Below are 25,301 nucleotides of genomic sequence, written 5' to 3' on the forward strand. Positions count from 1 at the left end.
AGCATTCATCTATCGGTGTGGCTTGAGCGAGTTGTCTTGAATTGCACCAAAGTCCATGAGTACCTGCCTGCAGCTAGACTGTTGACAGTCTGTTGTGCCTTTTCTTCACTATTATTGATGTAGTCTTCTCGCACATACAGTGGTGGGGAATGCCGCAAGCATAACCACGAGCTGCTGGACACAACATTTGTGTCTTATGGCACTCGTGGCTCGCGCCTTTGTCACTACGCTTGCAATTCCCCCACTGTATTTGCAAGAGAGTACACCAATAGAGACAGAAAAGGCACATGGGACTGTCGACAGTCTAGCTTGCAGCGGGCATTATTAAATTTTCCCCATGGAATTAACGACAGATATGGCAGCTATGGCATTCAAACATTAGTAAATTTGAGGTTATTTGCATATCTATTCTAAAACTTTGCACACTGTCCCTGGTTTTATTGTCATTTTCCTCCTGAGGAAAGTTTATGTAAAAGTTAGAAATTAATGTTTCCAGATGCATACTACCTTAATAGTGGTGATTAAAATAAACTTTGCCGTGGTTGACACACAAATGTTCTGGTACCGATGAAATACTGGAGCAACAGTTTATTTGTCATTGAAAAATACACTCTCAATCTACATCTCATTGCTCACGCACAACAAGATCAAAAGCTTTCAGCTCAACTACTATGGTTAAAGATGGTCATTTTATTTTACAGTACACGATTACTGAAGTGGCAATTGTTGGCAATCGCAACATTCCTTATGTACAAGAAAGGCAATCTAATGACATGTGTAACACCATTTTGCAGAATAAAGGAAAACTACATGTTAGAAACCAATCGTGTTCTCACATTTTGTTCAACAACACTTCCTGCTTTTGTGCACATAGACTGCTCAACTCCCTTGTGTTATACAAATCTTTGGAAAATTTAAAGATTGACAATGTGACAGTTACCCAAGAACTACACTTGTTTTGTTAACATCACTATGTTTCAGCTTGTTGAGAGTTACATACGCAAATCTGAGGAACTCCGAATGACAGAAACAGGCGGAGAGGAATATTCTGAAACTGTACTGTATTCAGTGCACCCTCCGTACAGCTAGAATCAATTACAAGGTCAAATCACAAACGTTAAGTATTTCATACAGCAAGAACAAACCTTGCTATGTTGTATCATTGATAATTGAAAGCCTATTTAAAACCTTGCCTGTCACCCTTAAACAATGTGTTCATCCTTATTTTAAATGTTTTACTAAAACTTTACAGGTGTTAATAAGTCATAAGGAGTTCCTGTAATTACATGTAGAATTCATGTCCAAAACCTAGGTCAGGATCCTTAGATGCTTCAATATTTCTTTTGTTGCTTTGGTCAAACCAAAGAAATTCAATCAGACTGCCCTTCTGTATTACACATTTTGAGTGACGATAAAGGTCAGTTATTCAACCTGTTTTACAATTTGTAAAATTTTGGTGCACGCAGCATGGAGTTCATAATGCACACAGAAATATTGGAAAGAATCACATGAAATCAGACAACTTTGACCTTTATAAACTACATTCTAAAACTAAAAAGATATTTGTAAAATGGGCTGACTTTATCAAAGACCAGATTTTCCATAGTCCAGCCCAGAAACTTACTTGCTCCTGCATACAAATTCCATTATATACCAACATAACTCTTATTTTATACCTTATTACTTGAAGATGGGAAATATTCCTCCACAACAGCACCACAATTCTCCTCAGAATGATGAAAAAACTCATATTTGCTACCTTAATACCAGTACTGCGTAGATTTGTTTAAAATACAACATTCTCATTAAGCAGTGTTAGTACAATTATATGAAGTAGAAATGCACAGCTGATCAGCCAAATCGTTGTAAGTTGAAAAGAATTCACACATTACAAAAAAAATCAAACATGGCATTGTTCTGTAAAATCATTCTGAGGGCCAATAATAATTTTACTCCTTTCACTGAGCTATGGTTAGATTGCTTCATGGTGAGAAAACAGGATTTTCTTTAACAGCTAAGACTTTGGTCTTCTATTAAACTGCAATGTTGAAACACTGGTCGGCTATACACATATTTCAGAGTTTCCCTTCTCTATTCCTGGTTCCCCTGTGGAGATCTCTACGGGCATCTGCGACTAGTCTTTGTACTCTTCCATAAACTTACTGTGGAACTCCCGGAATCTCTCCATGACTTCCTTGATTTTCTCAACTGAAGGTAGGATGGTCATTCTGAAATCAAAGAAGTAGAAAATATGAGCTTCACTTGCTCTATAAACCACAGCTGGGGTAACAAATACTGTACAGAATGATGTGAAACAATCAAGACAGATAATCCTCAGTCCTTGGTTTTCAAATCAATGCATGCAGATCTGAGTCAAATAATGAGAATATTTCTATCTATTCAGATTAAATAAACTTCTGATCTGAGAAATACTGATAGAAGCGTTTCCATCAGTCACAATTGCAATTTGTCACAACCACATAGCTATGAATGAACATGCAAATTAGTCACACGTCATCATGAACTTTTGAACTGAAACGACAGAGAGTCACTTTGTGTAAAATAGCGCTGTTGGCAGTTACAAGTTTGTTATCAACTATGGCTGAACACACGACATCAGACACTGCTGCTTGAAATGTTGCATGCACTGCTGTTAATTTTTATTTATTTTATTTATTTATTTATTCAGCAGGATGAGTCGCACAGGTGACTGACACCTATAAAAAAGCAACCCTCCACAAAAGATATATTTTACAAGTTACACATACAAATTAAAAACAGAAAAGACAAACGATTTAAGATAAATTCAAAATATAACAATAATAAAAATATACGAAAAATTTCAAAACACAACAAAAAACAAAACAGAGAAATATACAGAGACGGCAACTTTTTCAGTGGCACTTTTTTTTTTGCAGTTAATATGTCTTTTAGTATTCATTGTAACATTAGCAGTTGCCTATTAAGTTGTATTTTCATCATTCTTGAGAAGATTTCAAAAAATTTAAATTTGCAGACAAAAACTTGTTTTTGCATATTAATGAGAGAACGATGATGTCATCCGCTAACAGCACTTCTGAACAGTTTATCCCTTTTCCTGCCAGACAGTATCACTTCCCCATCAGCCAAGTCAGAAAAAAGCGGTATTGAGCAAAAACATGACGTATTTTCACCCACTTGGCTTGGTCTGTTAGAGCATCTTTAGTCCGTAAAAATCAAGTTTACAGTATTCATCTTTTCAACAGCTTTCAAATATATAATATTATGTTAAAATACACCATATGGAATATGTTGTGTTTCATTAATTTTAACCATCTTGATCTGATGGTGAAATATGAACTTGGCAGGAAAAGGGTTATGTATGTATGTATGTATGTATGTATGTGACTGATTCACATGTCATTATCATTTACTGAATTTGCCCAAATATGCTGACCATGTACATTTTTTTAACTTTCAATCATGGTAGAAAAATGGTCTAAAACAACTTACTACTCTGGGGACAAAGCCACTATTTTGGTGTTTTTCTGTGTTAAGTAAAACCTTCTAACAGTCAACTGTCAACACAAATTTTGATTATGCATGATCAAGCATCAACTACAGCCTTGTAGTTCTGTCATCTGGGATCTGCAGTCTTTAACCTGTTCAACCCTATTTCCCTGTCAACAGGTCCACAATCACCATTGATAACAAAGGAGTTGGACCAAACCATGATGGTGAAAGGGTTGAGGGCAGCTGTTTGCTCTTCAGTATATTCTTCTGGTAGATGAAAGTGACTGTATCATTATTTGCTTTATACCGGTATGTCCTGTCTGTGAGTGGAAGCTTATGCCTACACTGCAATGGTTTGGCCTAGGGCCATTGTTATCAATGGTGATTGTGAGCCATTCACACAGAATCAGGATGAAGAGGCTAAGGGAGATTTTGTTGACAACTCTTTTAAGTGAACATATGTTTTAAGGTTTCAACCATAATAACAGACTTCACTAACATCATACCAAATTTAGTTAACAGAATGCTGTACAATAATATTCAAAACCCTTTGGACCTTCGATTGACATGTCCAATTTCACAGCCTAAACACTGTTGTGCTTTCACGAAAGTGTCCCCATTCTTTTACATTGACATTGATGTAACTTGAAATACCTGACCAAATGATGCTACAGTGATTGCACGCAATTATAAGTTACAATTGAAACTTTCCTAAAAAGATCTGCGTGAGATCTAGACTGAAAGATCCGTCGCTCAAGGGGACTGTCTACGCTTATAGGGCAGAGAGCGCCCTCAAGTGACAGATCTTTCAGTCTACATGACATCATACATGTTATAGAGTTACAACCTATCCTTACCTGAAGTGGTACGTTCCGTCAACTTGACCAAATCCACTGCCAGCTACTACACACACTCCCTTCTCCTCTAGGAATCGCATACAGTAGAATGCATCAGCTGCCATTCCTAACTCCTGCAAGCATCATGAAATAAGAAGACAGAATTCAGGTGATAAAGTAATATTATACAAATAATATAACCATCTTAATTCTGCAGTCAAATTCGTGCATGGAAGTATGTCATTATTTTGGCTACATATTTTTGAATATATTAGTCTACCGGTATTTGCATAAATATATCAAATTACCATACTGAATGCAAAGTATGTTGCATATAGAATAGGGAAAATACTGAGACTGAGACAAAGCAGACACTGTGACATTTCATGTAGAAGGAAAGTAAAACAGAAGAACATCACAGTTTCTGAGATTCAAGGAACATCATGATGAAAACTGGTCAAAATCATGTTTAGAAATTCTTCACCGGTTCTTCTACAATTTAAGCAAATCTTCTTCTTTACAGAAAGTAACACAAGAAACCTGTATGTGTTTCCTTTAAGTGTCTTGAGTTCATGTGTCTCTTGTTCCTTTCAGAAGTAGTCTGTCATTGTCTCGTCATTGTACACAACAAGCATGTTTTACACAGCAATTTTTTTGCCCCATATCATGAAGCAGAAGTAGAGCACTGGCTTGCAAGAATGCAACACCCAACTGCAGGTTATGCAGAAGGTACCAACTGCCACATTCAGTCCGATACCTCTGCATCTCATTTCATGTAAACCAAATATAACTCATAAATTGCAGCAACAATGACGTCAACCCACTCCTTCCAGTGTGGCCACGTGGCAATATAACCCTTATAATTGCATACAACTGGGGTTGCTGGGTGCCAGCAATCAGGCAAGTGTAGTCAGGAAAAGATTGTTTTGGTTGAAAATAATGAAATATTTGTGGTTGTTTCACAGACCTTGGCTTTCTCAACGGCTTTCTTCGGCAAATGAATCCTTGGAAATGCATACATAGCACCCATCACTTCATTACACGACACCCCATCAACAGCATCAAAGGTTTCGGCAACAAGTTTGGCTTTCTCTCTCAGCGCCTGTAGTACAGCAGTCTTTTCCTGTGGAAAAAATCCATCCATACAAAGCATTTGTGTTACAATATATGCATATCTGTATTCATATGATATGGACAATCTTGGTTCATGGTGTTTCAAATGTCTGACTATAAAACCATCGTCATATCAGTTTTAAGGTTGTTTTTCACAGAGAGTACATGTATATGTGCTGAAGGCGAAAAACACATGTAACATGTGTTAAACACATTTACAGTCAGATGAATATCATGTCTCTTCCACATTATAGAAACTTTTTAATATATGATAATGAAGAATTTATCTTGTGTTCCTTTTATCAAAAGACAACATGTGCCCATCGTGCACTGATGATTTAATATTTTGCATATACTTGATAACACTCTGGACAACCCTACGGAGAATGACACATTTTCTTAATAGATCACAATTCTCTTCTGTCAAATCAACACCGCAGAAACTTGAAAATATTTGATATTGAAAGGTTGAAACATGGCTCCTTCCAAACAAAAGAGTAACTGTAAATGCTTGCAGATTCTTTTACCCCTAATACCAGCATGGTTTGGCCCAAATCTATTGTTATGGATGGTGATTACTGATCTGACACGTGATATTGGGGGTGTAGGTTTTTTGGTGTGATATATTAGTGACTTACTTGCATGAAGAGTTCATAAGAAGGTTCTCCTTCCCTTGGTGGGTTGACTGTACATTCCATGGTAATCTGTACAAGACCAAAGTACAAGCCATGTATTCATAGTTGGAAAGCCACTGACAAAAGTCTAACAATGCAACATAATCCAATTCACGTCAATTTATATTTCACTAGTCTGCTGTAAAAGCAAGATTTTGGATGCTGACGGTGTTAAGGTTAAACTGCGATGTGTTAAACAAGAATTTGTTATATTATGGGTGTACTGAGTCTGTAAACATCACGTGTCTTTTTTATTCCAGCGGAGAACTATTCAATATCAGTATCTCCCTTGAAAAATTTGCTAAAGAAATCTTTGCACCAGTTCAACTCACAAAAAGGGAAAATAAGTCAAGCTTAGGTTGTAAATATAACGTCGTGCAGTAGTGTAACCAGCTTTGCAGATCATCATCTGTGAGGAAAGATGTGCTTGTTCATAAAGCTGATAGTTGTAGAATGACTTAGAAGAAAAATAATCATATGTGATGCTCTAATTTGCCCAAAATGCATAACATTCATATTTTCATTAAAACATTGTTAATTAGACAGGCAGGTGAGTTACTTTTGATTATCTTAGATAACACTTTCAAATTCTTTATGCTTTCCGGTCTCCAAAAGTTTAGAAGTAAAGACACATGGATACAAAGAAAATTGGTGCATGCCAATAGAGGTGTGTCAAAGACTGAAAACAGACCTGTCCTAGAGTGGTTGGACAAAGCTTTGCTGATACTAATTTCTTGAGCATACCAAAGACTTCAGTGTCCATATTTATGGCTTCCATGTAACCACCACGTAGACCACATCTACATATGAAATGACACAAAGCATAAAAGTTACTTCATCAGGTTCATCTTGAGCAAAAATAGACAAACAATTAAATTGACAGTGGCAATCAGCTACGTACACAACACTGACTATTTGGAAATGATTATGAGGTTGACAAAACTATGCAATATTCACACATACTGCAGTATAGCTAAACTTGCAGAGTCACATAATATGAAGCAAGTTCACAAACAAACTGCTCTTTTCAGATGTAAGGAAATCCAAATAAATGTTCTCAATGTTGATTACAGATGTCCTGTCCTTCCCATACACCATTTTATACAATAAACAAATGTTGCTGTTTTCTGTAAATACCACCGCATGAGGGCGCACTTCCCAAATCCTACACTATTTTTACATTATCCTTTCTCTCCAACTGAAATATTACTCCTTTATACAAAACGACGACTGCATTAATTCATGTACACCACAAATTGACTTACTCTCCCATGAATCCCTTGGATGTTGAGTAGAAGGATGCAAGTTCCATGGTTTGATACTCAGGTCCCATTTCACGCAATACTTTCTTGAACGAGTGAAACTTGGCACCTTTAGCGTAAATGTTCTCTTGATACACCTAAAATATGATCATACACATACTCTCAGATAATATACTACAGCATGTGAAAATCTGACTTCAGTATTCAAGAAGAAAATAATAGAGAACAGTCTTTGTGTTTAACAGTATGCAAAGAGTAGTATGGATTACTGTAGGTAAAAATTTGCTTGTGCCTTCCATTGCAACAGTGCATTATGGGTGAAGTATCATATGGCCAAGGACAACACTATGCTGAAACTGAAACTCTGCTTGATGCATTTAAATTATCAGTAACATCAACTGTCATACTAGAATCCAACTTCCCTAAAAATGAATGAATTTTTCAACAGTACTTGTCGAAGAAATTACATTTGTATTAAAAGTAGAAGAAAACATATTACCACTACACATTTTACTGGCAACATGAATGTTAAGTACTGTGTCATCTGAGAGGGGAACATTTCTCATCTGCATAAGTCAATTTAGGAACTTCTGGAAATTTATTTGCATCAGCAATCCAGCATCCATAATAGGTAAAATTTTCCTTGCATATAGGACAAGCTTCAGTTACAGAGTGAATCTATTTAGCCTATTAAAAGAGGGCACACATATGCTGAGAGAACATAAGAATATTTTGAGAATGCTGAATGCTAAATTTTTGCATATGAATCTTTGGCTGTAACAGTAAAATAGACACCCAAGGCCAGCAGTTCAAATCTCTTTCACTTCATCGTGTAAAAATCCACTTTCAAAATTCTTTTAGCAGAAATGACCCCCAAAAAAATTGTCCATTGAGGATTTGCTTCACACACTTTCACTGTCTCCTTCATACAACATACCCTGTATCTCCCTACATATTTCAACATTAGTGTCAATTTAGGGATTTGTTATAATGTCGTGAGTTGCATCCACATCAATACATGCACTGGTAAATTAAAGACTGTTTTCTGAGTCAAAGAAAACAACACTTATTCTCTGCTTTGTATGGGTACTTTCTCCTTCTGTGAATCGTCATCTCAATAATTAATCCAAAAACCAGGATCATCAAGATAACAAATTTTGTTTTCTGACGTTTGGAAGTTTATTCTCAAAGGAGGGTATTTTCACAAACTCTTCTTTCCACAGCTATCATTAAGATCAACCAACCTCATCAGCAACAATGTATAAATTTTCTCTGTGTGCAAACTTAATGATGTCTTCAATGTTCTCCCGGTTCAACACTTGACCTAAACAGGAAAACAAAGTTTTTCATTGTGTACTACATTGATAGTTACATTGGTCTGATCAAGTGACTAAAGTGCTGCTTCTTGGAAACTTTTTTGGGCCAATATTGGTTGGCTGAAATGCATTGTTCTTATTAAATTATTTCCGAACAGCCAATCAGGTAGAGAATAGCCCAAGTTCAGACTCCTTGATTAATTTTGGTGCAAGTAACTAGCCATCAGGATATTTGTATAATATGCCTATCAATTGGAAAAGTACAGTGCAATTCACTACAAATAAGGCCCAAAAAGGTGAAAAAATATTTCATGGAGTAATATTGTGCAAGTATGAATTTACAAAATTGGCCAGCAGGCTTGATACATTATAGAATCTAAATTCGAAACCAGTGCCTGAACACATTGCTATCTGTGAACTCAAAGAGTGAATTTGAAACATGTATTTGATCAACAATTTGGCAAAAAAGGAAATAAATTATTGGTAATTGAAGTGTACCTACCAGTGGGATTTCCTGGGTTGATGATAACAATAGCCACGGGATTGCTGTGCTTCCTGGCTTCAGTGACTGCTCGTTCCAACTCAGATACTTTCAAACTCCAGCCAGTCTCTTCATCCATGAAGTATCCAATCTGCCAGAGAATTCACAGGTTAATAGAGTATTTAGCATAATACTTCATGTTTTATCTAGCTTTGCAATCATTACACAGTTTTGGCTGGGATATGAGCATTTGTGATTTTATGTGAGGGAAGAATCTATTCTGGGGTGAGCAAATTATTTTCAGATCCACAAGCCCATGGACTAGTAACCAAGATGGCACAGCTCCATTAGCCAGGTGCACGTAGTCAACATTGAAGTTACCAGTTGCATAATTCACTATCCCATTGGGCTAGTGGAAACAACACAAACTTGCCATAAAGACACCAAGTCTATGAGCTTTGGCTTGTAGATTTGCTGATCCCTGAAATGTGTGAGGCAAGAGCAACTGACTGTCACTATGATATCATGACAATGTGAATGAGTACAGTGGCAGCTTTTGAAATTTAACTGAACGAGCCCTAAAAGTTTATCCTGTAATTGTGATGCTTCTCAACAAATCAAGGAATAATTTGGTCGTTCACCAAAGTAAAGTGAGCGTAAAGTAACAAAAGGCGCTAGCTTTCTAAAAAAAAAATTGAAGTTTTACATCAAGAATTTCATAGGGCCCAACACTGGGCTGTGTTTCCAAAAGTTCTACAATGCTTTGGAAAAAGGAGCATTCATCTATTATCAAGTTAGTTTTAACCCTTGGGAGCCAAAGTCAATTTTTGTTATTTTACAAAATATACCCTTGTCAATTTTTTTCAAGATTTTTGCCAAAATTTTGATCAAAAATTGTAGCCAATGAAATATGATGTCCATTTGGTCCAAAATTATCAAACAATTACAGAAAAAATTATAAAAATTGGTAAAATGTTGCTCTAAAATTTTGGTGGCAAAAATTACAGCACTCAATGGGTTAACAAATCATTTCAAGATCATGAGGTACTATCATGAAGATTCCTATGCTCTGATTTGAGGATTTTGTGATAATATCAGTTTGTTCTAGTCCTGAATAACACATGAAATATTGTCCTGCCAGTTAGTGGGACACTGTTTAATTACCGATACACCATATTAACCTTACAGAACACACTGACCAACTGAGTGCAGACCCAAATGATGTGGTTGAGACTTGACTTACCTGCACAGCATCAAATTCTGCCAGTGATGCTGAATATAGTGGGTATTGAGGAATTGGAATCATAACACCAGATCTTGTTTTGCCTTCCCCGGCCACTACACATTTCAGTAGAGACTGCAAATACATTGAAAGAGCAAAGTTTACCGTATCAGACAAATCAACTACAAGTGTCAAATAAAATTCACAGGGAATCCTACACAAGTCTATTTTGTGATTGGCATCTCTCATACCATAAGTTTGTGCCCAGAACAACTATAAGAATGATAAAATAATTACAATAAAAGGTGTATACTATGTTTTTAAAATCTGTAAAAAGTTTTGGCCATTTAAAATTTTAACACATCCCTTTGGCAGTAACTCGGACATTTGGACCTTCAAATGTGCAGGCTGGAGCATGTACTCTGTTTAAATAACAATCAGGTACTAGGCTGAAACGATAAAAAATTTTGTTACATGAAAATGTCTGCAAATTTTTCTTTGACACTGAAATCACAGACTGCTGGCACAAAGGTCAAAAACAGAATGGGTCAACACTATACAAGTCACAACAATGTAAACAACACAATCTATTGTTCAATAAACTGGATATGACGACTATTTGGATAAAGAAATATTGACCAGATCTATATTGAATAAGAATTCATTTCTCCTTTTTATACACTAATGATTCATTTTCAACTTTTCTAGAGGTATAAAAAGTGTGTACCGCAGATTTGGCAAATATTGCAACTACTGCCACTCTGCATACTGTTGCAAAGTGGTTACAAGCATGAAATGCAGCAGTCATAAAACTACCCTACTTCAGCTCTAAGTAGCAACTCCCATCACAGTGGGATCTGCTATCTTAAATCCTAACAAACACCTTATCACAATGGCCAAGGTTTGCTAATGATTACTTCTTTTGTTGACAGTCTTTCATTGGAAAAATGAAGTCATAAAAAACTGCGCATAATACAGGACAATGAGTTGCCTTTTATACTCTGAGAATGTTAAAGTCAACATTCAATGTGGTCGATCTCTTGTTGTTGTACAAATCTTACATGCATGATGTTATTTTATTATGGGCAAGTAATACTGGTTTTATTAATACAAATCTGGCATCAGCTTGAACCCGAGGGTCCAACAGGTTTGGTGAATGTCTCATGTACATTTTCCATCACGCAAAATGCTGCATTCGAGGGCAAATGATGAAGAATTTACATTTTTACATTTCATTATAACCTGGTATTGATAAGCATGCACATATCATTTTACATGCATCACGTTTACACCCAGGGTGACCTTCATAAACACAATGACACTTTATATATCGCCACTATTATTTATGTTTATCTAAACGAGCGACTTTCTGAATTGTGAATGACCTTTATACTTGATGCTGTCATAGCAACAATGTCAGAGGTCATGATAAGAGTAAACGCCGTCCTTTAAATAGAAGATTAAGAAGATTTGTCATAAAGATACAGTAAACTGTTTTCACGAAACTCCAATGTAAATTATTCTAAAGAACGAAAGAGTATCTACAATACAGTAGTCTTGTATACATCACACATGACCAGACCAAAAAGATGATTAGAAATGGATTGTTACTTTGTTTACCTTAATAAGGATAAGGACTGTCTATATCACAGTATCTGTTCCAAAATTCCATAAGTTCACACTTACTCTAATTCCTTCGCTAGCACCAGCACATAGTACAATGTCATTAGGATCACTGGGATGGCCGTCTCTTCTCTCTATGTAAGCTGCTATGTCTTGCCGGATTGGTTCAATTCCAACACTGTCACTGTACGAACCTGTCATGAAAGTTCAAATTCAAATGGCTTCAAATTCATTTAGCATACATGTGTACCGGGCAATTTGGAGGTTACTGTAGACTCTCAAAGCTTTCGCTAACTGATGCTGTTTGGAGATAATTACAAATATACACCAGTCATATGCTGTGTCTAAGCTAGATCATGCCTCGGGGACAGATATTTGGACTCTCAAACTTTGACAATTCTTTAATGATCTACCACTTGTGGGGGTTCATTTTGAAGCCCTTGGAGAAAGAAAAACTTCCATTGGCTTTAGTTTTTTGAAAATCAAAAATTTTATTCTTTCTCCACAGTTAACACAGGGATGGCGGCCATTTTGAATTTCAAATATCGGTAAACCTTGAGTAATTTGTTTCTCTAGTACTGAAATTTGCTCTGTGACCCCTGATTTTTATTCTTAATTTTGAAAGAGAACAGTTGAAAGATTCCTTAAGGAAAGTTTGAGCAAAAGTTTAAGTCTTTCACTTTTGAGGCACATACTAAGGCAAGGCTTGGCCATTTTGAAACAATGGACTGGGTTGTCCTTATGTTTTCCTTCCTCAATAAAATGGCCCTCAAAGCAAAAACATTTCTTTTATTTGCAATCAATATATTGTGACACTCATTAGAAAGATCTAAAAATATTTGTCATAAATTTGCTCAATAATTGAACCATGCTGGCATTGTCAGGTAGGTAAATACACAGTGGGTGAAGTGATATACCGTGTATTGTATGACTCTAAGCTTCAAAATTGAACATTATCTAATCACCCTTGATAAAGTATCTTGTGCTGGCCATTTGTCCCAGTCTGTGATAATTTCTATGGTTTGAATTAATCTACTGAGCCATTGTCCTGTATGAAAAGTATCAACTGCAACTTAATGTGTTTTGACTGTAAATGACAGTCTACCGTCAGTAACTACATGTATTTAAAGACCTGCATATCGCAAATGCAAAGTCCCTTGCCTTGCCTGCCTTTCATGTAAGGTAATATGCGACTCATGAGTGAAAGACTGAAACTTTTGCTCAAACTTTCCTCAATGAAACTTTTAACCATTCTCTTATCAAGAATCAAGAATGAAAATCAAGAATGACAATCAGCGGTCACGGTGCAAAGTTTGGTCTAGATAAACAAATCACCTACACCTGTAATATTTACCAATATTTGAAATTCAAAATGGCCGCCATCCCTGTGTTACTGTAACTCTATGGGAAAAAATAATTTTTTTTTTATTTTTGTAAAGCTGAGACTGTTAAAATTTTTCTTGCACCAAGAGATTTATAATGAGCCCCCTCAAAGTGGCATAGCAAAAACGTATTGAACAAATTTGAAAGCCTGAATATCTGTCCCTGAGGCACATACTACCTCCAGCAAATTTTCCTTCATTTAATTGTGACATACATGTATACACACACTATTTTACACATTTGTTGACAAATAACATAGGTTCATGTGATGCAAGACTTGAATACAAGGCACCCTACTTTGAACTAATTGCCTTCATCAAATTATATAATACTGTAGGCTTCATGAAAATGTCAGTACAGTAGTAATGAGTTAAAACTGTGTTCCTTCATTTATTAATACACCACTTTCTTCATGTAAGAGAAATTCCTGAGGGAAATAAGTCACTGCTTCTGTCCCCCTAAATATTCCTGTCTTGGTTGCAATGAGTGAGTTCTAATGCAAATACATGTCATGCAAATGAGGAGACAAGGTGACTGACCGACACTTTCATTTTTACAGCCAGACAGTGCCCTTCTCGCTCTTGCCTTGGCATCTTCAGGAAACATGTCACTGCTCAGGAGTTCTGGATAGGTGGCCAGTGCAATGACCTGTCAAAGTAAGGTGGAATAATGGCAGAAATCAATGATATTGCAAAATTGGCAAAAAGCCATTCACACATTGAAAATGACATACATTGACCTTGCACACATTGTGCAGGGTCAATGTCAAGATGACCTTAGAAGTTTGAGTCAAACCATATGGTCAAACACTGTCTCTGTCAAGGCCAACATCACAGAGATAGATTGATTTATGGTCAATTCCTACAGTGTATGCAACTATACACGTACCACACCAACTAAAAGCAGTATTTTCTGAAACCATAGTTGTGAAGATTCAATGGTCTTATATTTGAGATTTCTAATTGTGAAGCAAAGTAGCTCTGTGTACTATAATGAAATCAAGCATTGACTTCTTATCCACAGAAATCATTAAACGACTGCAAACATATTTTATAGTTTGCATGTACACAGATTCAACATAATATGCCTTTACATAATAAAATAATACTGGCATCATTAAGAGACCTTTCTCATACAGTAAAGAAAGTAATCGATGGCTACGTAAGAGAGACAGTGAAGGTAGTTTGAGAGGTCAGAAAGTGCCATGTTACAAAATACAGAGGCTTAGGTTACTTAGGACTGGGAGGTCATGTAAGGAAACGATGCCTGCTAGAGGCCCTGAGCTGATCATCCTCTGACATACCGGTATATTTGCAAAGTCTGTATCAGCATAGTCCTTTCTGGACCTACATGCAAATTTTTGGGTCAAAATGTTTGTTACACATCTGACAATATTTTGGTGACCAGTCACTGTTCAGATTGTTTCCGACTGCTTTTCACACAGGATCTACAAAAGCTGTCAATGTTCACTGCATCTATTTGCACAGTATATAGCTTAAAGCAGTGTTTGCATTTTTAAGTATCACCTTGCCATCATACTTCATGTGTATATATATGCCCTTTATATTAAAGTATAGCACACTTCATGAAACTGAAAGTTACCAAGACCAGACCAATGTAATAAATTCAAGGCAACAAGTCCTCGCCATATAAAGCATAAAAACCTCTGTGCTTGAAATTCTTTGAATTTTACATGTACTGGATATATTTGACAGGATCATAGACCCTCGAGAAGAAAAATGTTTTTCTCGAGGGTCTATGACAGGATGAACTGTAGAACAAGCAATTACAGTCCGTATGCTAGCATTTATCAAATACGAGAAAACATCCTTGGAAATACTGCTTTTGTAGGAGTACATATAAATGTATAACACTTCATATTCTACTGTACAAGCTAAAAATCCTTTCAATTTACAGTAACACTGACTTTACCATCAGATAGCCAGCAAGCCTCTGCTGGGATTTTCACAAAAATTTCTCTGATGGGACAATGAAGTTGGACAATTAGGTCCAGTTTGAAAGTGGGCGTTTTTTATAATTTTAATACAACAAAACAATGCACATGACCTTACATTCAGATTTCTGTTCTACAAAGGTCATTCAATGCAAAAGATCAACAGTTCACTTGCAACATGACACATAGAGTATTTTGGTAGTTGTGGAAATCTCCTGAATGGCCAATTAAGTGAGTTGACTGAATTTGAATTGCCTTTAACAGAAGTGGATAAACAATGGTCATGGTAGACAAAACAATCAATAATTTGTCGCAATCAATAATTTGTCGCTATCTTTAGCAGTGAATCTCGTTGTGTCCATTTCACTGTGAATATCTACTGTCATTTCTGACAGTATGCACCACATGTAACTCAGCTTGTTAACGAAACCTGTATATGGTTTTATGCATACTGCCATTGTTATAAAAGTGAATTTGCATTTAAATGTACATCACAATGCATACAGACTCATTTAGATAATTAACCTGCAAGGGTACAGCATGTTTTGAGGAATAATGTGTTGCATGTCATCCTGTTGTGTCAACAGCTGGGTAACTACAAAATCGTAGATATGTTATGCAAGGGTGCTTCATTGCAACAGTTGATAAGAAAAAGACACAATTTCAAAAATTGGTTCTTGACAATGGTTGCATTATCTACATTCACATGCACTCTAGGTGCATATTTATAACTCATTTGATCACCTTGCAATTCATCAAAGAAAACCTAGATCTGTCTGCATTGAATATTGAGTGGCGGCCTTCCTGTTTGAAAAAATTTACAAGTACCGGTACATGTATCAATTTGTTTCGCTTGGTCCTGAATTATGGCAGACAGCTGTATGTCAAAGTTCAAACTACACTATGACACACGTACACAAAATTTTTCAAACACTTGATGAAACATTGACATCAATGCTTTCGAAGGATATATAGAGGAGTAATACTTATATGGGCAGTAATTCTTGACATTTTGGCCAACATAAATTACAAATTTTTTGAGCTATGAATAAGCTAAATTCTTTGAGGCTTCAATACCATATCAAGGGATTATGCATATTAGTAGAGTTCTATTTTTATTTCTGGCACCTGAAAATATTAAAATATTTGTTTTAGATTGAACCCATGATTAGAAAGAAATGTGGCAAAGCTCTAACATGCCACATAGGCAAAAAGTGACTGATTTCCGTAAACAGAGAGAAAAATTACATCCCTTTCATGAAGCTGCCTCAATCAAAACAAGGAGCAATAATTGTCATTTTACTTGTTATCCAATAATTGATGTTTTTTGGAATAATTCTTGTATTTATTATTTTCAATGATATACAGTTGCACTAACTGTGGCTTTCATGTTTCACCCAAATTATAAATAAACTTATGGTAAATGCACCTGCAGGACAGATATTCAAACTTTGAAAAATTTACAATACTTTTTTTGGTATACCACTTGTGGGGACTCATTCTGAAGCTACATGGAGTAAATAAAGTTTTCACTGGCTTATTTTGTGACTATCTCAAATAGTATTTTCCAAATATTTAATATTGGATTGGCCGCCATTTTGAAATTCAATGTCAGTAAACTATTGGTTAATTTGTTTCTCCAGTGTCAACTTTTGTACGGTAAGGCCAAAAAAAAAAATAGTTTTGTTTCTCATCCTAGGCATCTTGCAAAATGATGCTATGACGCGGTTTTGTTTTTTTTTTTTTTGCTGCTACTTTTTTTTATTCAACCATCAACGACAACGCGCTTACAACATAAGAGCATAGGAATGCATGCAGAGATAAATGCACAGCAAATTTTTAGCATATCAACAGTGCTGCTTTTTGACTATAAGTGCAGAATGCAGTTTTGAGAGCTTTCAATGACATAGTGTACAGTTCTGAATGGAATGTTACAGCACTGTGTGATGTTCAATGTTCTGTCTAGTTCAGTTTATCGTCGCGGTATTTTTGCGTTAGTTTTTTTTTTCATTTTTTATTCGTTCCCTCTTCAGATGCAAAAAAAAAAAAGGTTGGCGCGGCGGGTCAACATTGACGCGCGCGGGGATGAGAAACAAACTATTTTTTTTTTTGGCCTAACCCTTGATTTTTAATTCTTTATTTCAAAGAGAATGGTTCAGACTTTCCTTATGAAATTCTGAGTAAAAGTTGAAATCTTTCAATTTTAAGGTGTCTACCATCTTACAGTGTAAGTACAAAAAATAAACATCAGCTCAGCTACTTCCCAATTCAGTTGTAAAGAAATGTTATGGAACAATATTTGGTTCTCTCTGGTCTTATTGCTCAATTGTTGAATTTTGTGATATGTCAGTCTGTTGTAATGCATTCGTATACATGATTTTTGTACAACAATATTAGTGAAACGCTGCTTACTGGTATGTGTTCTTTATGCCAAAGTTGTTGCATCAATCGCGCTGTATTACAAAATAAAGATCTTCAAACAAAAAACATATATTTGTCTTTCAGAATGGCTGCTATTCCTGTGTTAACTTTACGTATGTCACAATGGGAAAAAAGAAATTTACATGAAAAAAAATACTGTGAAGATTGAATTTGCAACACAGACTTACAAGATGTGTCTATACATTTACATATGATTATTCAAAAGAGAAACTACCCTGAGATTCAACATGTCACTCACACAAACAATTTCAAAGTGCACTTTGGTAGCTTGCTTTGAAACAGTGACTGTTTATATACAGACAGCTGGAGTAAAAACCTACCCTTGAAATGTACAATAAATTTTCCTGTAACTAAACATTTGCCACTGATAATGGTATCAACTTTACAGTTATTTTTCATGGTGATTAGTAGGTCTGATCTCAAAACTTATCTCTGTACTACAATACCTACTCTTATGTGAGCTTGTGTCATGTGACCTGCCCCCATTGATAAACATTCTTTCAGAAACAGATCAACTATGATATGATATTGGCATGCAGACTAGATTAACATATTTAATCGATGGCAAGTTTTATTTTCCAGCAAAAGATACTGCACTTTCATTTATAACTGCTCTGATCTGAAACTTTATTGCATACATGTAGGTGATTAGCAAGTATGAGATGATCAAGCCGATAGCTACGGAAAATAAATGCCAATCTGAATTCATAACACATGCAAGGTCATGCCTTGTCCTCAATTCTGCACAAAGCGCAACACCTCAACAATGATATATATATATATCCGGGTTATCAAACTTTTGGGTATGGGAATAGCTGAGCTATGAAGACCTACATCTCACAGATTGTATCATTCATGCACCGAGGGCACCAGTTGGAGAACACCTGGCTATAGAATGGTTTCCACAGAAAAAAACTGACTATGAAGAACGACTTTGCATCACTATACTAAGTATATTATCAATGGGAACTGAGTTCTGAAAATTTGAAACAAATCTTCCTCAAATTTGTGACCTTTTGTAAATCAGCCTATAAATCAAATCAAACAATCTTATATTTATAATGGCAAAAGTAAGAAATTTTAGTAATAATATCATTAGCTGTAAAAGCATTTGCAATCATATAAATTATATAATGAGATAAAAATTTGATTTACAGAGTAGCTTGATCATGGCATTATTTGTAACATGTATCTTGTTCTCTTTGCTGAGGAAGTGTAAGCACAGCGCACATTAATTAAGGTGTTCAAATATCAGCACAATTAACATGCAGATTCTACTGCAAAGAGCCAGGGGACATTGGTGACAGTTTAGTCTATGGTACAGAATACACCAGCCATTTTCTGCTGGTCTCCCTATGCTAGATATAAGCTTCACAAGTGAAGAAAAAAACTCTACTACATATGGACACAATGATCATTTAATTTTCTGTCTATAAAACAAGTTTTGCAATGCTGTCAAAGAGCGCATGTATTCCAAAGCGGAACTAATATTGTTTAAGAGTTGTAACACAACTTGTAATCCACCCAAATTTGTAAACTGACCATCACTGTCAACTTAACAATTCTACACATATACATCAAATACTTTAATGTACAAAGAAAATTTTGACTAAGTATTGTAAGAATAAAATTTCATTGGAGTGATACACCGTAACATACCTGTGTAATGTAATATATAGATACACATGCTTCAATTGGGAAAACTTACCTGTCTAATAAATGTGATTGGCTTTTGTCCCAAAGCATGTGCATCACCTATGTTGCATTTTACAACATCTGGAAATGGCTTCTTCTCTCCCTGTATGTGAGAAAGTAGAGAAGGAATATTGTTTAGTATTTTTTGCTTGTTATATACACATTGAAGGAAACGCAATGTTCATTCCATCAATGAAACTTATCAATCGAATAGATGAATTAATTGCAGTTCCTTGTGCATTTCTTTAACTATCAAAATCTTGTGGACACATAATCATTTGCATGCCTCTTTCATTACATAAGAAAGTGTGTAATTAGTATACAGACTATGAATTAGAATCCATCTTTACGTTGTTGCCTTTGTTTATAGCTGTCATGTGCTAGGCATGTTCAGTCAGAAATTCCTGGTAGCCATCCTAATATACACAACTACAAGAAATCACTCGACTACAGCTGATTTATGATAACCTAATGTTCAGTAGATTTTGTGGATTAGTTTCCATGTAATACCATAAAACCACAGCATCAATAGTAGCAAGCATATCCTGAAGTCATTGACACATGTTGTCCCTGAACCCCTTCCAAATAAAGGTAAATGTAGGCAGCTAAGGGCATGAACTAGGTCACTGCTACCATTGGCATAGCTGAATGACCTTCTCAGGGAGTTTTCAATACTTATCCAGGGGGAGGGCTTTACGGAATGTGACAACGGAACATTGGTCATGCTTCATCAGCATTATGATTATGACCTTAAATTAGTCAATCATCAACTAACAGAACTGGATGTGGGTGCACATAATGCCTTGCATCTCTTGTGAGATTTCACAGAGTCACTACTTATATCGGTATGAAAATCATAAAACTGACAGGCATGCCATTGAACTCGTGTCTCGTACACATACACTTATTTACTAACTGTACACACAGCAAATGTGTACCAAATATATTTTATGTACATGTATGTTTATTTTGTCTATTTATTTATCCAATCATTTGTCTATTTATCCTTACGCTCCTTTGTAAATTTCATTGTATTACTTGAGTATCTGCGTAGACAGTCAACCAATCCTTCAGTACATACACCTTGGCAAAGATGGTCTGGTACAGTCTCCCTAAGTAACCAACAACTTCATTTTTTTGTGTAGCTTTTTTGCCAAAGCTTCAAACAGAGTAAACAGATGAGGAGTACTGATACGGTTAGTGTTATCTTGGAGGGTTTGTAATGCATAGGGAATGCTTAGTTCTGCATATTTGCAAGGCGTTACTTCTGTGTTTACTGCTATCTTTTGATTGTCAGTCAACCCTTTGATAACAAAAGAGGTCGCCAGTAAGCTTGGGCTGGCAAGCACCATAACCGTTCCCATCTTACACTGTACAACTGAGTATAGTACTGAAGATTTACATGCGTGGCAACTCACAGGCCCTCATTATAACGGCATAATGGCAATAGGTAATCTCATGATTTACAGGGATGTTCCCCCAGATATAAATTTTTGCAGGAGGGTCCCTGTCTGATAAAAGCAATGCCTGGCTAGTAAACATGGCAGTCAACTGTCAAAAGGAGATCTTCTCTAAAGACATGAAAGGGTACATGCAGGTCTTCCTGTAAAATGCCCAAGCCATCAGTAGTGTCAAAATCTCGTATTATATACCCCCCCCCCCCCGGTGACAATGTTAAATCCCTTTTATACCTGGAACATTGATCAAGCTGTGCAGAGTGACAGAAAAGAGTTTGCCAATTGCAATTACAAAATTCCCTGTATTTACTTGTTCGCGGCCAATTTAAAAATAAGAACAACAGTGAAAAAGAGGATACGTAAATTGAATTTTCGATGGGGTTTTCCATCTTTAAAATGATTTTGTTGTCGTTTGGAATGCAGATGACCCTATCTGAATGTCAAGATCACAGTCGTTTGGAGAGCTATTCAGCGCTGGGACTATTCGCCCCATAGACGAGTGTGCAGAAGCGAGAATACCCCAAGTCTGGAAATGAAATGGCTATTTCGTATAGGGATTGTGCCACCATGTCATCTTCGACGTTCGATTTTACCGTGAAAAGTAGCAAGTTCATCTATCATGTAACCGTCGACCGTTCCCTAGCATTCTCAAAATTCATACCTGGTACTTGATTTGCTTCACAAACGCTCGTTTCGTGTGATTTTCGGCCGAATTCGACGGACACGTCGCTAAAACATAAGCGGAGCAACATTCCGGTCACCTCACAGTGGACCGTTGGGCACCTCCACTTTAACTGACGTTTCCGCCGCGTACCCAGGGCTCGAAAATTTTTTTAAAAATTCACTTGCCATAGGGCAAGTGAATTTTCAATTTCACTTGTCCGGAAGAAAAATTCACTTGCCCTGAATTTCAGATGATTTAAGGAGTAAATGTGTATGGTTTTATTCATGTCATTGTAAAGAAACAGTAGCTGTAACTTACTGATAAATTTGTGTCCTTATTCTGTGCTTCAAAAATAATATCTTACGTAATGTATACATGCACAGTGTTTCGGCCAGCTTTTGTTAGCATGGGGACACAGTGACCCATAGTTGGTCTTAATGGGGACAAATTAAATTTTGGGGGGACATGTAGTGTATTTCAATAAAACAACACCAGTACATTATCATTGTGTGTCATCATGACCTGGTACCTTGTGTTAAATAGGCAAGTCGGGTTACTGAGGTAGGTGCACTAAGGGTAAGTATATAATAGGCCACCGGTGTTGTGTCAAATTGTGCCCATGTGAAACTTTCAGTATCATTTAGTTTACTGCTACCACATGGTATGTGAATAAACTGCAGGGTTCCCCATTAAAGTCACCAATATGATTAGCCAATTCATTAGCCAAATCAAAAATCTTGTAGCCACTTTAAGCAACTTTTAAACAGTTTATGATCTCAAGTGTAGCAACAGCTTTCTTGGCATTCAGGAGTTCCTAATTTTACAAATCAAGATGTTTGGTATGTTGTTCATGATAGTTTTAACATTAAAGAAATATTTTTTTAGTTTTTATTACATTAATTATCTGTTATTTTTATGACATTGAAGGGATTGAAATACTTTTTCATTTCGAGTGGTGAACTTTTGCTGCAAGAAATATTTAGGTGGCAATTCTAAAAATCAGGTAGCAATGTGAAGTGTATATTACCACAGATACAGAATACTTCTGCAGCATTGAGTCAGTGTTCACAGTATGACAACTTATCATACATATACACTACAAGCTCCTTGTGTGGTTTTGTTAGCCACACAAATACAAATTTTCCATGCAGAAGAAAGCATTCGGTAGCATAGTGACAGTGTAGATACAAGTATTGTGGTGTTGTGTCATAGTTGTGATCAAGTAGGCTCAATAGCATCTTCAGCATAAGTATTTTTCTTGAGACAAAAAGGGTCAGGTCAAAATCCTTTAAAACAAGACACAATGATATTGTTCAATTCATTTCCCAATGTTTTAAAGAGAAATAATAGTTTTAATAATAATGATAACATTGTAGCCCAGGAACATTTTCATATGATATTATGATATCATCAAGAAATGTTTGGTGATGTTCACTATTGCATCATTAAACTGGAGGAATCTGCAGAAATATTAATGTGATGATTTTAAATGGATATGCTTACTGCAACTACTGTTGACAATTTCCCTTTGCCATAACTGTTAATAAAATTTAATTTAAAACTGACAGTCAATCTAAATGCCATTAAATTGGAAAGCACCAAGAAATTACCTTTTATCATAAGATTGTACCTATTAGACCTCCCTAGGTGGTTTCTTTTGAACGATAATTGTGTACTTAAGGGGTCTTTATTTATGACATCACATGATGACCCAGATTTGACCTTTCAGAAAACCTCAAGTTTTTCTCCTTTTCTCTTGTATTCTGACTCTGTTTGTGAAAGTTTCCTTTCAAATAATCGTTTTTACTATCAAACTGAGTAATTGCAGGCCAAATTTTGATTCAAGCAAAGTAGGTAAAACTTGGACTAAAAAGGACGACCGGTACGCAGGACTCACAGAGGCAAAGCCAGGCCTCAGTGTATTCATGGTCGTCCATGATGTATTGTAGCACGGTCCGTCCATGAGGTACTAGAGGGACTGTGATTGCAGTATCGAACAGCAACAATGTTTGCTTCACGTACCAGGGAATTTGTAACTTTGTAGAAAGGAGAGTAAAGTGTTTCAATACATTGTAACGTTGTAGGAAGGAGGGTAAATTGTTTCAACACCTTACAACATTTTATTGTAAGCTGTAGTTTTCTGTTGAGGAGGCACCGTGACATAAGATCATGAGAAGAAAAAAACATCAGATCGTGCAAAGACGTCAATATTTTGCTATTTTGTAACCAAGCAGAACAGAGCTATTATATCGGCCGGCCATATCGAAAGCGGTACACTCAAAGAACTAGAGAGTGGCAGCGCGTACGTACGTGGCCTCATTGAAATTCACTTGTCCGTCGGGCTGGGAGAATGTTGTTTTCACTTGCCCGGACTCAAAATTCACTTGTCACGGGCGTCGGGCGGCGAGAATTTTCGAGCCCTGGTACCCATGAGGGGTGACTGGAAGGTTGTTCATGCCTTATGTTTTGGCGACGTGTAGTCTGAACTCGGCCGAAAATCACACGAAAATTCATACCTGATACTTCATCTGCTTACAAAATGCTCATTTCCTGTGATTTTCGGCTGAGTTTGAGATAAACCTGGCCAAAACATAAGCGTGAGCAACATTCCAGCCATCCCTCATGGGTAGGCGGCGCCAACGTCAGTAAAGTGGAGGGACCCAAGAGGTGACCGGAATGTTGCTCACCCCCAGGTTTTGGCGAGGTGTCCGTCGAATTCGGCCGAAAATTACACGAAACGAGCGTTTTTGAATCAGATAAAGTATCAGGTATGAAATTTTAGAATGATAGGGAGCGATCGACGGTTGCATGATAGATGAACTTGTTAATTTTCACAGTGAAATCGGACACGGAATGTGACATGGCGTGGTTTTTATAGCCATTCTGTTTCCAGACTTGGGGTATTTCTCGCTTCTGCACACTCGTCTATGGGGCGAATAGACCCAGCGCTGAATAGCTCTCCAAACGACTGTGGTCAAGATGGCTTTCTCTTGCTTTGGCCTTGCAAAAGGTCATGACCCGAACATTTGACGTGCTTCGGGACGTGACAAATCAAGAAGAGCTCGGTATTCATAAAGTTCGATGGACGTTCGGGATATGCTTTGCTGAACAAGCAATGGATATTTGTGATCAATCTTCGCCTTACCTGGGCAAGCTCTTTTTCGATGGCTGTGGCTCTCGCTACGATGGGACCTCGTACAGCATATTGCATGGTGCGTACGTGTGGGTTCATATTTTCCAGTGTTACCACTTTGGGCCTTTTCGGCTGGCTTGAGTTCGCCATTGCTAGTCGTCCAAGCAAGCTTCCCTGAGACCTTTCAAGATTGGTAGCTATCACAGGTACAGCACGACGGGCGGCTCTTGTGTACATCGAAGATTTTGTTGCAATTGCAGAAAGAAATATGGAAGCCTTGGGTTGATGATACGAACGCTGCTATTGGTCGAATTAGTGATCGCTATTCTCTCAAGGCTATGTAACTGACCTGAATGTTCAAACAGAATTGCGTGATTGGACAGACATCAAGCTTCAGCCGACAAGGTAAAGCCTAATATACAATAACTTTTCATATATTATGGTAATATGGCTCCGGAAGAGTTTCGTATGACAGGGTATGAGGTGACTGTAATGAATACCACTGTAATGACTGGTCTCACTCCATATTACCAAGGGTACCTTCGTACTCGTTA

At 36.7% G+C, this 25,301-nt stretch overlaps 1 protein-coding gene across 1 annotated transcript; it reads right to left on the minus strand.

Annotated features, from left to right (window-relative positions):
- Positions 1-670: 670 nt before the first annotated feature.
- LOC139147405 (alanine aminotransferase 2-like) lies at positions 671-25,256 on the minus strand. The gene is made up of 13 exons (XM_070718498.1): positions 24,760-25,256; positions 19,507-19,596; positions 13,942-14,050; positions 12,083-12,213; positions 10,418-10,531; positions 9,196-9,325; positions 8,622-8,701; positions 7,381-7,514; positions 6,807-6,915; positions 6,080-6,145; positions 5,296-5,451; positions 4,350-4,462; positions 671-2,228 (listed from the first exon to the last, which is right to left on the minus strand). The coding sequence occupies exons 1-13, from the start codon at positions 24,982-24,984 to the stop codon at positions 2,135-2,137; spliced, it is 1,551 nt and encodes a 516-aa protein (XP_070574599.1). The 5' UTR covers positions 24,985-25,256; the 3' UTR covers positions 671-2,134.
- Between the last annotated feature and the right edge of the window lie 45 nt (positions 25,257-25,301).

The sequence above is a fragment of the Ptychodera flava genome, chromosome 13, assembly GCF_041260155.1.
Source record: "Ptychodera flava strain L36383 chromosome 13, AS_Pfla_20210202, whole genome shotgun sequence".
Classification (NCBI taxonomy): Eukaryota; Metazoa; Hemichordata; class Enteropneusta; family Ptychoderidae; genus Ptychodera; species Ptychodera flava.

What these genes read in the sequence shown, in the direction of transcription:
- LOC139147405 (XM_070718498.1), bottom strand. Translation starts at nt 24,984, where the DNA reads ATGTACACAAGAGCCGCCCGTCGTGCTGTACCTGTGATAGCTACCAAT. An exon ending in CAGAATTTGATGCTGTGCAG is followed by an intron (nt 9,326 to 10,417) that starts GTAAGTCAAGTC and finishes ATTCTCTGGCAG; the next exon opens with ATTGGATACTTCATGGATGA. An exon ending in AAGCCGTTGAGAAAGCCAAG is followed by an intron (nt 4,463 to 5,295) that starts GTCTGTGAAACA and finishes TGATGCTTGCAG; the next exon opens with GAGTTAGGAATGGCAGCTGA.